The 12,962-nt window shown below is 29.7% G+C and overlaps 1 protein-coding gene across 2 annotated transcripts in view; it reads right to left on the bottom strand.

The window, feature by feature from the left end:
* mh (DNA-dependent metalloprotease SPRTN) overlaps positions 1–12,962 on the bottom strand; it is an 82,768-nt gene that overhangs the window by 32,774 nt on the left and 37,032 nt on the right. For both annotated transcript variants that reach the window (XM_075362076.1, XM_075362072.1), the window contains exon 4: positions 9,730–9,838. In XM_075362076.1, the coding sequence (XP_075218191.1) occupies positions 9,730–9,838 (109 nt within the window). The remainder of the gene's footprint in view (positions 1–9,729; positions 9,839–12,962) is intronic.

Raw genomic sequence — 12,962 nt, 5'->3', positions numbered from 1 at the left:
ATTAGTGGTATTTGTGCTTTTATAATTCATTGTCAATTACTTTTTGGTGAACTTGTGAGTTTCTGTTATAAGTTTGTTTCTGTAACTGTAAGAATTGTATTAGTTTCTAGTTAATACAATGGATACAACCCTACAAAAGCAGTCAAAAATTGTTGCTCTGTCCCAATACACACAAATAACTCAAAGACAGATTGGCAGTGAGTGTAGTGTGGGATTAGGTACTGTAAGTGAAATTGTGAAAAGGTTTAGGGAAACAGGTTCCGCCTCTACAAAGAGAAAAGGAAAACCACACCTACACAAAATTGATTACTAATAAGAAAAAGCAGAATTAATCCATGAATGTCAGTTGTTGACCTTAAGAGGAACTTGGGAGCAAGTGGGACTAATGTTTCTGATACGGCAATTCATAAAACATTGTTGGCAGTGGGAAGGATTGCTCAGAAACCTAAAAATAAACAGTTTTTGACACAGATTAGGAAGACAAAAAGACTTGAATGGGCAAAGGAACATAAAGAATGGACTATTGAAATATGGAAAAAAGTTATTTTTTTCAGAGGAGACTCATTTCATTCTCCAAGGGGAAAGAATAGCCTACATTTGTAAGTCAGTAGATGAAGATTACTATGCCAACACACCTGCAACAAGCTCTCAAACACCCAACCAAAAACATGTTTTGGGGATGTTTTACTCATGAAGGGCCAGGAGCACTTAAGCCTGTGTATGGGATGATGAAATTGAACCGATATATTAACATATGCCAAAGAAAAATTTTTCCACTTAGGCAGAAGAACACAGAATTTATTTTCCAACAGGACCTTGCAGCATGTCATACGTCAAAGAAAGCAAAAGAATTCTTCAAAAACCAAAAAAATTCAGTGCTTTTGTGGCCAGGGAACTCCCCCGACCTGAATCACACTGAAAATTTATTAGCAATACTAACAAGAAGATTTGGGAAAATTAATTGTAGCACAAAAACTGACCTCATTAGTTCAGTGATACAGGCTTGGTTTGGAGATGAAGAAATCAAAAATCATTGTTATGTTATAGCTTAGTAGAATCAAAACCAAAGTGAATTAATGAAATAATCAAAAACAAAGGAGAACATATAAACTATTAAATTTGATATAGCTTATATGTTCTCTATTAAATTTGAGTAAGTTTGACTAAACATTTTTTATTATAAAAATAAAATTTTCTGTTAAAAACACTGTGTTCAGATTAATTTGTTCACCACTGTAATGCCAACAAAACTATTTTGAATTTAATAACAAATACTATACACAAAAAAATACCTTACCTATAGAATTTCTATTTCAGCAGCAATTATGTGAGAAATATATGTACGAATTTTGTACTTTATTTAATACAGTTCAAATATAATTTAACAGTACAAGGGGATAATATGAATCTTAAAAAGATTATTTAGTAAGATAACTAAACATATTACAATAGAATTGGTCGGTTGGATGAGATACCTAGGAGTAATTTCTAACTAAAATTATGTTAATAAAAGTTTTTACAATCTTGTCAATAAACATTAAACACACATTTTATATAGCATGCCCAAAGCAAGAGCATGTTATACTGCGGGTCAAACTTTTTGGGAATGCTTTGTTTTTAAACGATAAAAAACTTAAAAGTTAAGCTCTGATCCACTTCAAATTGCTTTTAAGTGCCTGCAGTTTGGAGTACAATTGAAAAATTATTATGGAAATGTTTGCAATTTCTTTTCTTCTGGGCTTTTAATTATCTTTGTTTTGAGTTAATTTGTTTGCCAACAGAGAGATCATTAATTTATTTGGCAGTTTCAAATTTAAATCCCTTAACTGCAGATGAGAAATGAATTTCTTGATTACATGTTTACATTCCATCGATCAGAAATAGTTTAATTCATTAGGAATTCAATATAATTGTGCAGATATTTTTTATGTGATACTTCAAACAAATTAACAGAAATATTCAGCAGCTGCTTTATTCTCCCTAAAACTTCTTGTTTTTAAATTTTTTTTTAAGGTAAAAGCAGTCTTTAATTTTAGTAAAAAGATAATATATTACTCTTTAATTTTATTTTTTTAGTATATTATATTTTTTATATATTATATGAAACTATTTTATTTCAGCTGACATAATTTATTGATTGTTTGTTTGTCAATACAAGTGATTCAGGAAATTTCTGCCATATTTTAAACATGTATTTATTTATTCATTTTAATAAGGATAGAAGCTCATATAAACATATATCTGGTAACATGTTTTCAAGTTACACATAGCAAAAATTTCAGCTAGATTTAACTCTAAACATCAAATTATGCTACACCACAACTGTATGGACACAAATTATTGAGCAAAATTAGTGGTTTTATACGCAATCTTTCAATAAAAAAGTGAAATTCTATGAAAATTAATGAAATTAAAGTCAGTAAAATCTGAATATAAATCTTTTTAATCTGTTTATTAAAAACCAAACACAATAAAAAAATTCTAAAAATCTAGCGCTATAAATGTACGTTACATTTTTCTGTTTATTGATTGTTCCAATAATAATTAATGTTATTATTCCAAACAGATAAGATTAATTATAAGAATACAAAAGTAAGGTTTGAACAAGAATTAAACACCAAAATTATAGATAAAAGTTTATACTCTTCTCACTTTTATTTTACATTGAACTTTGATCTGACATGAGTTCAACACACAATAATTATATGAATTAAACATAATTATGTAATTAACCTCCTAGAGGCTAAACGACGAACTAAAATATGAATAAAATATCAAAAATAGTATAGTAGAAAGCATTTACTCATTTATAGTGTACAATTTTCAGAATTTGTTGTGATTGGTTTTCAATAAAAATGCTCTTTTGAAAATTTTATTCAGATTTTACTGACTTTTAATTATATAAATTATGCCAGATTTAAATTCTCTGTAAATTTTGTCTTGAGATTTAATTTAGTTATTGTTAATTTAATAAAATATATTTACACAAATTAAAAATGAATGTTTTTTGACTCTAATTTTTTTTTGGGGGATTAAAACAATTCATTAGAAACTACAAGTGATTAAGTTCTAGAATTATTTTTTTTTCAATTTTTCATTTAAAAATTACATATAAAACTAATAATTTTGCAAGTAATTTGTATCCAGAGTTTTAGTTTAGCATTAACAACATTTACGGCAAAATATTTGCTAGCCAAAACTTGAAACGAAGTGTTTCCATGTCTATGTTTATATTAACTTTTTTCATTATTTTGTTGAGATGAATACACTTATAAAGTATGACAGAAACCTTACTTTCTTTCTCTCCGTATCTGTGTAAGTGTAAATATATACCACATTTACTCTTGTATAACATTTACGGCAAAATATTTGCTAGCCAAAACTTGAAACGAAGTGTTTCCATGTCTATGTTTATATTAACTTTTTTCATTATTTTGTTGAGATGAATACACTTATAAAGTATGACAGAAACCTTACTTTCTTTCTCTCCGTGTCTGTGTATGTGTAAATATATACCACATTTACTCTTGTTAAACGTGCACCTTTTTTCTTAAAAACCAACATGAAATTTACAGGTGTGTGATATGTGGGGATTTCCCAAATGAGGGTCCAATATCTGCATTTGCTATTGTACTATATTATAGTATACAAATCATGAGAGAACTTCAATACCAAATTTTAAAGCAAATCAAGGATAGTTAAATAATTTTAAGAATAGGTATGAACTATCAATAAGAAAATATACATCTAATTATCAACATTTACCAGATGCCTTTAAGGAAACATTATTGGCTTTCCAAGACCTGTAATTCAGTTATGATAAGAAAATAACTTTTTAATGGGACACAGAGGAAATACCAATCAAACACCAGTTTACTTCAACATGCCAGCAGATTCCACAATTAATGCTGTCTGTGATAAAACTGTTTGTGTGCGTAATTGTGGTTATGAAAAACAGCGATGCAAGTCATGTTGACAGTACTTGCAGATGACAAAAAACTTCTACAATTTATTGTATAAATTTAAAAAAAAACCTTTCCAAAGAGTGAAAAATTACCTGTGGATGTAATTGTTATGTGCCAAGAAAAAGGAAGGATGGATGGATAACATGTTAGTGTTAAAACAGCACCAGGTTGTTAGGTGCAGCAACCTAGTGAAAAAAAAAAAAAAAAACTTTGAGAGAGTACAGCATTGAAAATTTATATTTATACCAGAATGACATCATTACTCCAGCCATTTGATGTTTATATTAACAAGCCTTTCAAGGCCCATTTGAATCATTTTTATTCAGAGTGGATGGTGACTACAGTCAATGAAATGACTTCTGAAGGAAGATTGAAGAAGCTGAATTAGACATTAATATGAGAGTGGAACTTGGCTGCATGGGATCTTATTTCAAATGATTTGGTTATGAAGAGCTTCAACAAATGCTGCATTTTTAATAGCCTAAATGAAAGTGAAGACTGCTGTATGGAATGACGAAGATGATCACATCCCTTTTGAACTTGGAGATTCAAACAGTAATGAAGATTAAAATACAGGTAAGAATCCTTGTTAAGATTTACCGTATTAGTATTTTAACTTGCTGATCTTTTAAAATAATAGTACAATGTTATTACAATAGGCTCTTTGTTTTTTTTTTTCAGACATGCCTGCTAGCCTACATGTATTTCTGAATTTTTTACAGTGTTTATCAATGAAATTTTTGTATATAATGTAGTATTTCATGACAATTCAATAATAAGTACATATTTTAGCAATTGAATTTTATTCTACAGAAGATAAATAGAAATCAATTGAGAATTTTATTATACTTTTTTTTTTAAAACTACATTTTTTTCTACTAACACGAGGGCACGTTGTATGTGGGTAAATTTGGTTTTATTTTGTCCTTATAAGAAGGTTGTTGTCTATTACACTCAAATGTAATAAGATATAGCAAAGTTAAACAATATATCCTAGAAGAAGTTTATGTCTGACTGATAATATCTGTAAATATATCAATCTGTAAAAGCATTTCTTTTACAGATTGTTTTGGTTGAAATTTTACTTGATCATTAAAAGAAGTCACAGAACCATAAAATATAATCATTTTTTGTTGACTACAAACAAAATTGGGAACTTATAATTTTAAACTCTAGTTTTTGGTGGTTTAGGAAATTTTTATAACAACAATTACCAACAAAATAATAAGATGAAATTAGTAATATCATAATCTAAAATCTTCCATGGAATCATAAAAATACGCATGATATGTTCCTTCCAGTAGCCCCATTAAAAAAGTCAGATCTGATGATCTCAATAGTCGATCCAGAAGTTTACTACCTACCTAACAAACCGATTAACAGTCGGTTCATTCATCACTTAACAAACAACTTACAGGGTTTACGTAAAACGAGCCATGGCACCATTTTGTCAAAAAGTGAAATTCACTGCTTGAACAGAAAATACCAGATAATTTTTTGATTTAATATTTCCGGCTAAAACTATTAAAAACTTAAGCTTTTTCTTTTTCACTATAACAGGATCTGTTGAATTATAGTAAGAGATCTGTGCTGATTTACTAAACCATAATGGTACACGAAAAACTCTTCTGAAAATATGACTAGAAGAGGTTACTTAGGATCAGCTTTGTGAAGCTTGACGACGACTCAAAAAACAAAACTCTTGTTTACCCTTACAATCTTCAAGAAGACAATCGGCATCATGAGTCCTTTTTTTAGTTGATTTAAATTCTCTATACAATAGATTTTGGTATTCAGGTATTAAAGCACACCTTTGTTATCAAACTTTGTTTACTCATCGACTGCAGTAAAGAAATACATATGGTTTCTTCTTTTTCAATATCTGAAAGCTGGGATACTATTTTTATATGCAATAAATGTATCTGATTACAAATTTCCAATTTACATTTTCAATGTAGGATCTCTGTATACAGAAGGGTAATTACACAAATTTTTATTATTTGGAAGAAATTTTCAGATTCTAAACTATAACAAATTAAACTGAATTGGACACATTCTGTTAATATAATGTTAATGTACAGAATGCTTGTTTGACAAAACACTGGTTAGCAACACATTAAAAACAAACACTTCAGGTAAATTAGAACACTTGAAACTGGAGTTTTATTTATATACTACAAAAAACTCTTTTATACTATTAAAGACACTATAGAAGAACCTGAAAACATAATAGTTACATCATGCTCAAACCAAATTTCTATTGTTCTTAACAATTTTTTTTACAAGGGAGCTTCATACATAAACACGGATTTTCATGCTCTGCTTTTTATAATGAGTACTAGGGAAACATGACTCGTTGGATAAACACTTGACACTTAAATTTTTAATCAGAAGTATCAGCTTCTGATTAAAAATTTCTCTTCTACCTGTCAATTATAATCAACAAATCTAAAAAGGATGTACAAAATAGTTGATGTCACACATTAATTAATTTTTTTTATAAATGATGATTCCATCTGTACTACTCTTATAGTTGATTTAGAAATCGGTTTGAGGAACAGGATCTCTTCAAGTCAAAGCAAATGAATAATGCAAGACAATCAGAGACAGGAAAGAGTCAAAGATGAACTTCACAGCTGTCAACCAAGAACTTTCCTGATGAAAACAAAACTGCAGTTGAAGCACTTGTTTAAGAAAATCAACTACATAAACGTACTACCGGGAAAATTACTGAAAATATGAAATAAATCTTAAAAATGTGAATGATCATCTCAATTTATCAATAAAGCAAGTGTTAGAAAGTTTCTCACATTTACATCCAGAACACAAAGAATGAAGACACAATTTATATGAAGATAAAAACAAATTTTAGACTCTACAATAACTTAAAATGAAGCATGAATGTATTACTTCATTAAAGAATTAAAACAGACAGAGATTACATTCAAGCTTGCAATCACCGTATCACCAGAAACCACATTTTCACTGGTGAAAAAAGAAAATAACAGTAACCTTTTTTTTGGATTCACAGGGATTTCTCTATCTCAATCTCCTCATAGAACAGAGTACTATCACTGCTTGATGCTATGCTATGATTTTAAATTATGGAGACTATTTCAGTTTGAAAGTTTCTGATCTTTTATTAATTTTTTCCAGAAAATGTTCACCCTGATACTGCTTTTTAACTATGGAAATGCTATGAGAACTCAAGTGGAAAGAGCCATCCCACTCTCCCTATAGTCAAGAATTAGTGTCATTGAAATATCATCTGTCTGGCTGGCTTAATTCTCTTAGAAGAAATTTGACTCAAATTGTCACTACTAATGCTGTGCAAGAATGGGTTGACAAGCCACTAAGGCTTCTTTTCTGAGTTAAAAAAGCTTCCTGAGAGCTGAAACAACTGTGCTGCACCAGTGGGAGACTATAATGAGAAATAGTATTAAGTTACCATGTCATATACAAAATTATACAACATTAATGAAATTTCTGCTTATATCTGAGCCTCCCTTATATTTTTTTGTAGCATTACATAATTACTAAATAAAAAGAACGTAAACATCACAAAATATGCAATTTTATACTACAACCCTATAAATTATTATCAAAAATTATCATTAATTTATCTTATATTAAAGAATGTAAATTCCAGTTTTTGACATTTTTATATGTTTTCTTCTTTGTAATTCATAACCATTACAAAACTCATTTTTCAATTTAAAATATTAATTCTACACCTTCACACCTGTCTTTAAATTATTAATGGCCTCTACTGGGTAAGAGTATATCATACTGAAAATAAACAGTTGAAAATGGCTAACATTTGTAAAATGCATCTTCAGTAAAATTGTTTAATTCAAAGAAAAACTTAAAAGACAATTAGTTGTTTCTTATATGCAAAATTGTTCTTCAAATTTGTGGTCATAAAAATAATTGATCTTATTGACTGTAAAACATACTGAAATATTCATCTTGTTAATACTAAATAAACAGACAAGACAAATGTCCTATTTATTATCTATATAAATACAAATTATTTATTTTTCAACAAGAGAGTATATAATGTGAGATAATAATTGACTGTAACAACACTCATTACTTACAACAGCATCATCAGTCTTTTCTTAAAAAGAACATAAAGACAATAAGAAACTATAAATTCCTAAAGTTTTGCTAGAAAATTGTTGAATACATAATAAATTTGAAATGATATATTTTATCCTACACAAGCACTGTTCCCCTCTACTTAATCATCTCATGTTTAATAAACAGGATACTGATGTGAAGTTCATATAAGTAATATAGAAAAACTAGATAAAATCTAAACCATAAAGATTCAATTCTACTCATAATTTTAACAAATCAATTTATGTATTGCACCCAGCACTATGTAATATTTGTTGCTCCTAACATTTTCAAGCTTAAAGGTAGTAAGGTGAAATATAACGGCTTCACTGACAGGTAGGTAACCAACCTTGTCCTCCTGGTTCATATGCATTTATTACTATTGGATTAAGTATATGTCTTATAATAGTCAGGTTTATTACTAACAGTAATAAGCATGAAGTGCAGTGATGGCACAGTCAATTTTTTGTTTTGAGCTGAATATTACCCGTAGTTTGGAAGGCTTGATACATTTTTACAAGCAACTTTTGTCTATTATGTTGTCTACAACCATTAATAAATAAGGTTTATGACATCTAATATAAAAATAAAAGTATGATGTAAAATATATAAAATTATTAATTTAATAATTTAAATAGAGAATATCAAAACAAGAGAAAAGATTAAAAAAAACATATATATAAAAAAAACTGTGTTTTAAGCTGACCCTCTGCTTTTGTTAGTGATTGATTACAAATGAAATTTTTGCCTTCATTTAATTATTTGGTTTTTATGTATTTTTCTATATTTATTTTTTTACCTTTCATTTTTTCTTACAATACACAAATGTAGATGATTTTTTTATAATGTAGTATTAATAAGAATCTAGAAAAAAACAACATGAATTTCACAATTATCAGTTACTATTTTACTTGAATACAACAATTATTAGCTTAAAAATTATAAAAATGTGGGTATACAAAAAAGCTACATGAACTGCTTGAAAACCTTTAAATGGAGTTTACTCAGAAACAGGACATGTTGAAAGCTGCCATTTTAGATAAGAAAAGACCACCTTCACCACCCTGGAAAAAAGCACCAATAAATTCCTTTATTAACTACCTTTTCTTTCTTTTTTTTTCCTGTTTAGCCTCCGGTAACTACCGTTTAGATAATTCTTCAGAGGATGATATGTATGAGTGTAAATGAAGTGTAGTCTTGTACATTCTCAGTTCGACCATTCCTGAGATGTGTGGTTAATTGAAACCCAACCACCAAAGAACACCAGTATCCACGATCTAGTATTCAAATCCATGTAAAAATATCTGGCTTTACTAGGACTTGAACGCTGTAACTCTCGACTTCCAATCAGCTGATTTGGGAAGACGCGTTAACCACTAGACCAACCCGGTGGGTTTATTATTAACTACCTGCCTGTAAGAGTTATAGAACTAAAGTTTATAAAGAAAGGATAACCAACTTACAAGAAGACATGAACAAAACTGAGTTCGGAAACAATCCGTTTATATGGGGTTTAATTTTTATGTTTAAAAAACAACAGCATTCAAAAATCATTTTTCACAAATGAGATGAAAAAGTATGGTAAATTATAATTTAATAATTAAAGAATAAGAAAGTTAAAAAATACATAAACTTAGCTTACGAGCAAGGTTTCAACCAAATCTTTTCTAGGTCTTAGCTTAAGAAGCGGCTCACTAAGTCTAACAGAACACAATCCACTTCTACCTTCATATGAACATACTCCAGCACACCTAAATGAAAAAAAAAAGTAAAAACAACACGCCTTTAAGATATGCTTCTCAAAAAAAAATAATAGTTAAAACTGATAAAATATTTCTACTAATTGTAAACATTTTGATTTTAAAATTTCTACACCACATTCAAAAGCACACATAAGAATAACCAGTGCATACAATTTCTTAATGTATTTCTTAATGTATGTAGCAAAACTAAAACCTATTAACCAATCAATAGTAATATAATATTAACACATAACATCAGTTTTATAAATATTATTAGTAGAAGCCAAGTTTAAAAAGATTAAAGCACATCTAAATGGGATTCAAACATATGGAGAAAGCACCTGATTAATATTAGCAGAATACTGTTTAAAATTTTAAGGAAAATAAAAGTTAAAAATATGAATACTTATAAAAATCACTATGAACTATTTACTGCTTATCCCTTTATCTTTTTTTTAGCCCGTTTCAAAGATCTCTTCTTCATCAGAATATATACAATTAAGCATAGATTAAAACCACATATTGAAAAATTAAATTATAGATATTTTTATCATCTCAGTTACTGATATAAAAATCAATTATTGTCCAGTTATTACAACTTGTGGAAGATAAAACTATAATCGTTGTTAGTATACAAGGTTTATAAATAAAATAATGAGACTTCCTTTTTCCTGTTTAGCCTCTGGTAATTACCTTTCAGATAATACTTCAGAGGATGATATGTATGAGTGTAAATGAAGTGTAGTCTTGTACAGTCTCAGTTCGACCATTCCTGAGATATGTGGTTAATTGAAACCCAACCACCAAAGAACACCAGTATCCACGATCTAGTATTCAAATCCACGTAAAAATAACTGAATTTACTAGGACATGAATACTGGAACTCTCAACTTTCAAATCAGCTGATTTGGGAAAGTAATGCGACTGGTTCAGAAAAACTTTTTATTTACAATCCAATTACACACTGACTCTATCACCTTTGAAATAGTTCCCTCTGGAAGCCACACAATGCTTCAAATGGTTTTTCCACTCTTCATAGCAGTCTTGTAGCTCAGAAACCGGAATATCCTTGAGGTCAGTTACATTTTTTTAATGTTTTCTACTATTCCAAAATGGTATCCTTTGAGGTGTTGTTTTAAAGTCGGGAACAGAAACAAGTCGCATGGACTCAATTCAGGTGAATAAGGTGGTTGAGAAACTACAAGAATTTTTTCTTTACCAAAACTCATTAATTGAGAGTGCAATGTGACAAGGTGCATTGTCATAATGCAGCATCCAGAGTTATCTCTGATGGCTGGTCTCATGTGGGCAACTATTTCCGCAGTCTTTCAAGATTCTCAGTAAACACACTGATTTACAGTCTGTCCTGTAGGCAAAAACTCATTATGGACAATGCCATTACTATCGAAGAAACAGATTAGTATGGTTTTGATTTTTGATTTGCTCATTTTTGCTTTTTTGGGATGTGATGAGTTTTGTCCTTGCTCTGACATTTTGTTTTTGGGTCGTACTCAAATATCCAAGATCAATCACCAGTAATAACATTTATAAAAAAATCAAGATCAGTTTCAATTCACCCTAGAATATTGCGGCACACTTCCACCGTGTTGTTTTTCTGTTCAACAGTGAGGTTTTTTGGGACCAATTTTGCACAAACTTTTTTCATGTCCAATTTGTTCATCAAAATTTGATGGACTGTGGTATGGTTCAAATTCAATTGTTCTGCAATCATTCTGACAGTTAATCACCAGTCATACCATATCAAGTCTCTGATTCGCTCAACATTGTCATCACTTTTTGAAATTAACAGTCTTCCAGAGCATGGATCATACGCAACTGATTCCTGCCCATCTGAAAATGCTTTAAACCACCTAAAAACTTGGCTCGTGACATAGAGTCATTTCCATACGCCATTATCAATTTTGATAAAGTTTCAGTAGCATTCTCACAAAGTTTAACACAAAACTTGATTGTGCAACATTGCTCATAATTAGCATCACTCATTTTTGTAACGCACAACAAAAACTTGTTTCATGAAAAGTTTGTCTCACGAGGCAACAATACACTAAAAATTTTAATACCGAATATAAATCAGCTGCTCATATAACCATGTGTTTACTAGTAACTTTACAACAGTGTTGGCATTTTGGCTGCCAATAAAAACTTTATTACTTTATTTACAGACCTTGTAGTTTGAATATATTTTTAAAATCTAAATGTTAAAATTTAAATTAATGTTAGTACACTTAATCACACTGCGATCATTTTATTGCACAAATCATTTGTCTTGAGCACACTGACATTCAGTAACTGTGTTTTAGCAATTTTTGAAAGTTAGATTAAGCAGTTACATCAATAGTTAGAACAAAAGATATCAGTCAACACAAAATCCATACATCTTACATAAATTGCTGCTGCACTCACAGAAGGTAGGGGTTTGGTGTGCAATTTTTTGATGACAAATAATGGGCCCAATTTTTTTAATGAAAACCTTTGACAATTCAGCATATTACCAGACTGTAATTATGCAATTTATAGATAGTCTCCAACCTGATGAACACTATTGTTACCAGCAACAAGACGGGGTAATGCGCCATACATCCAAAAACACCATAGAATTTTTGGAAGAAATGTTTGGTGATTGCATGATCTCAAAATGTCTGTGGCTCCATCGTTCCCCTAACTTATCATCAACATACTTCTTTCTATGGGGTTTTTTGAAAAAATGTATACAATGAGCAAAGCCAAATACTCTAAAAGGTCTGGAGCAAGCCATTACTGCCGAGATGAATTCCATTAGCACTGATGTCCTACGAAGGGTGTCAAAAAAATATGGTGCCTACGGTTCGAACCTGCCTTCAAGAAAATGGTGGATATTTCCAATACTTGCTGTAAGACATTACCGGTTGTGGATAACTACATTCCACGAATCAAATCAGATATGACTATCTCTATATTATAGTTCACAGTGGAATTTTACGGCATATAGTATCATGATGTGCACAATAAAATGATCAAACTGCATTTCTCTAACTATCATGTTCAAACTTTACTTATTCATTAAGTAAAGTTATTCATTATTACTCATTGTGTTTTATTATACATATTTTCTCTAAACTAAGGAATTTAAATT

The sequence above is a fragment of the Lycorma delicatula genome, chromosome 1 (assembly GCF_047948215.1).
Source record: "Lycorma delicatula isolate Av1 chromosome 1, ASM4794821v1, whole genome shotgun sequence".
Taxonomy (NCBI): Eukaryota; Metazoa; Arthropoda; class Insecta; order Hemiptera; family Fulgoridae; genus Lycorma; species Lycorma delicatula.
The sequence above is the reverse complement of the archived record's forward strand: the minus strand, read 5'-3'. Positions and strand labels throughout refer to the sequence as shown.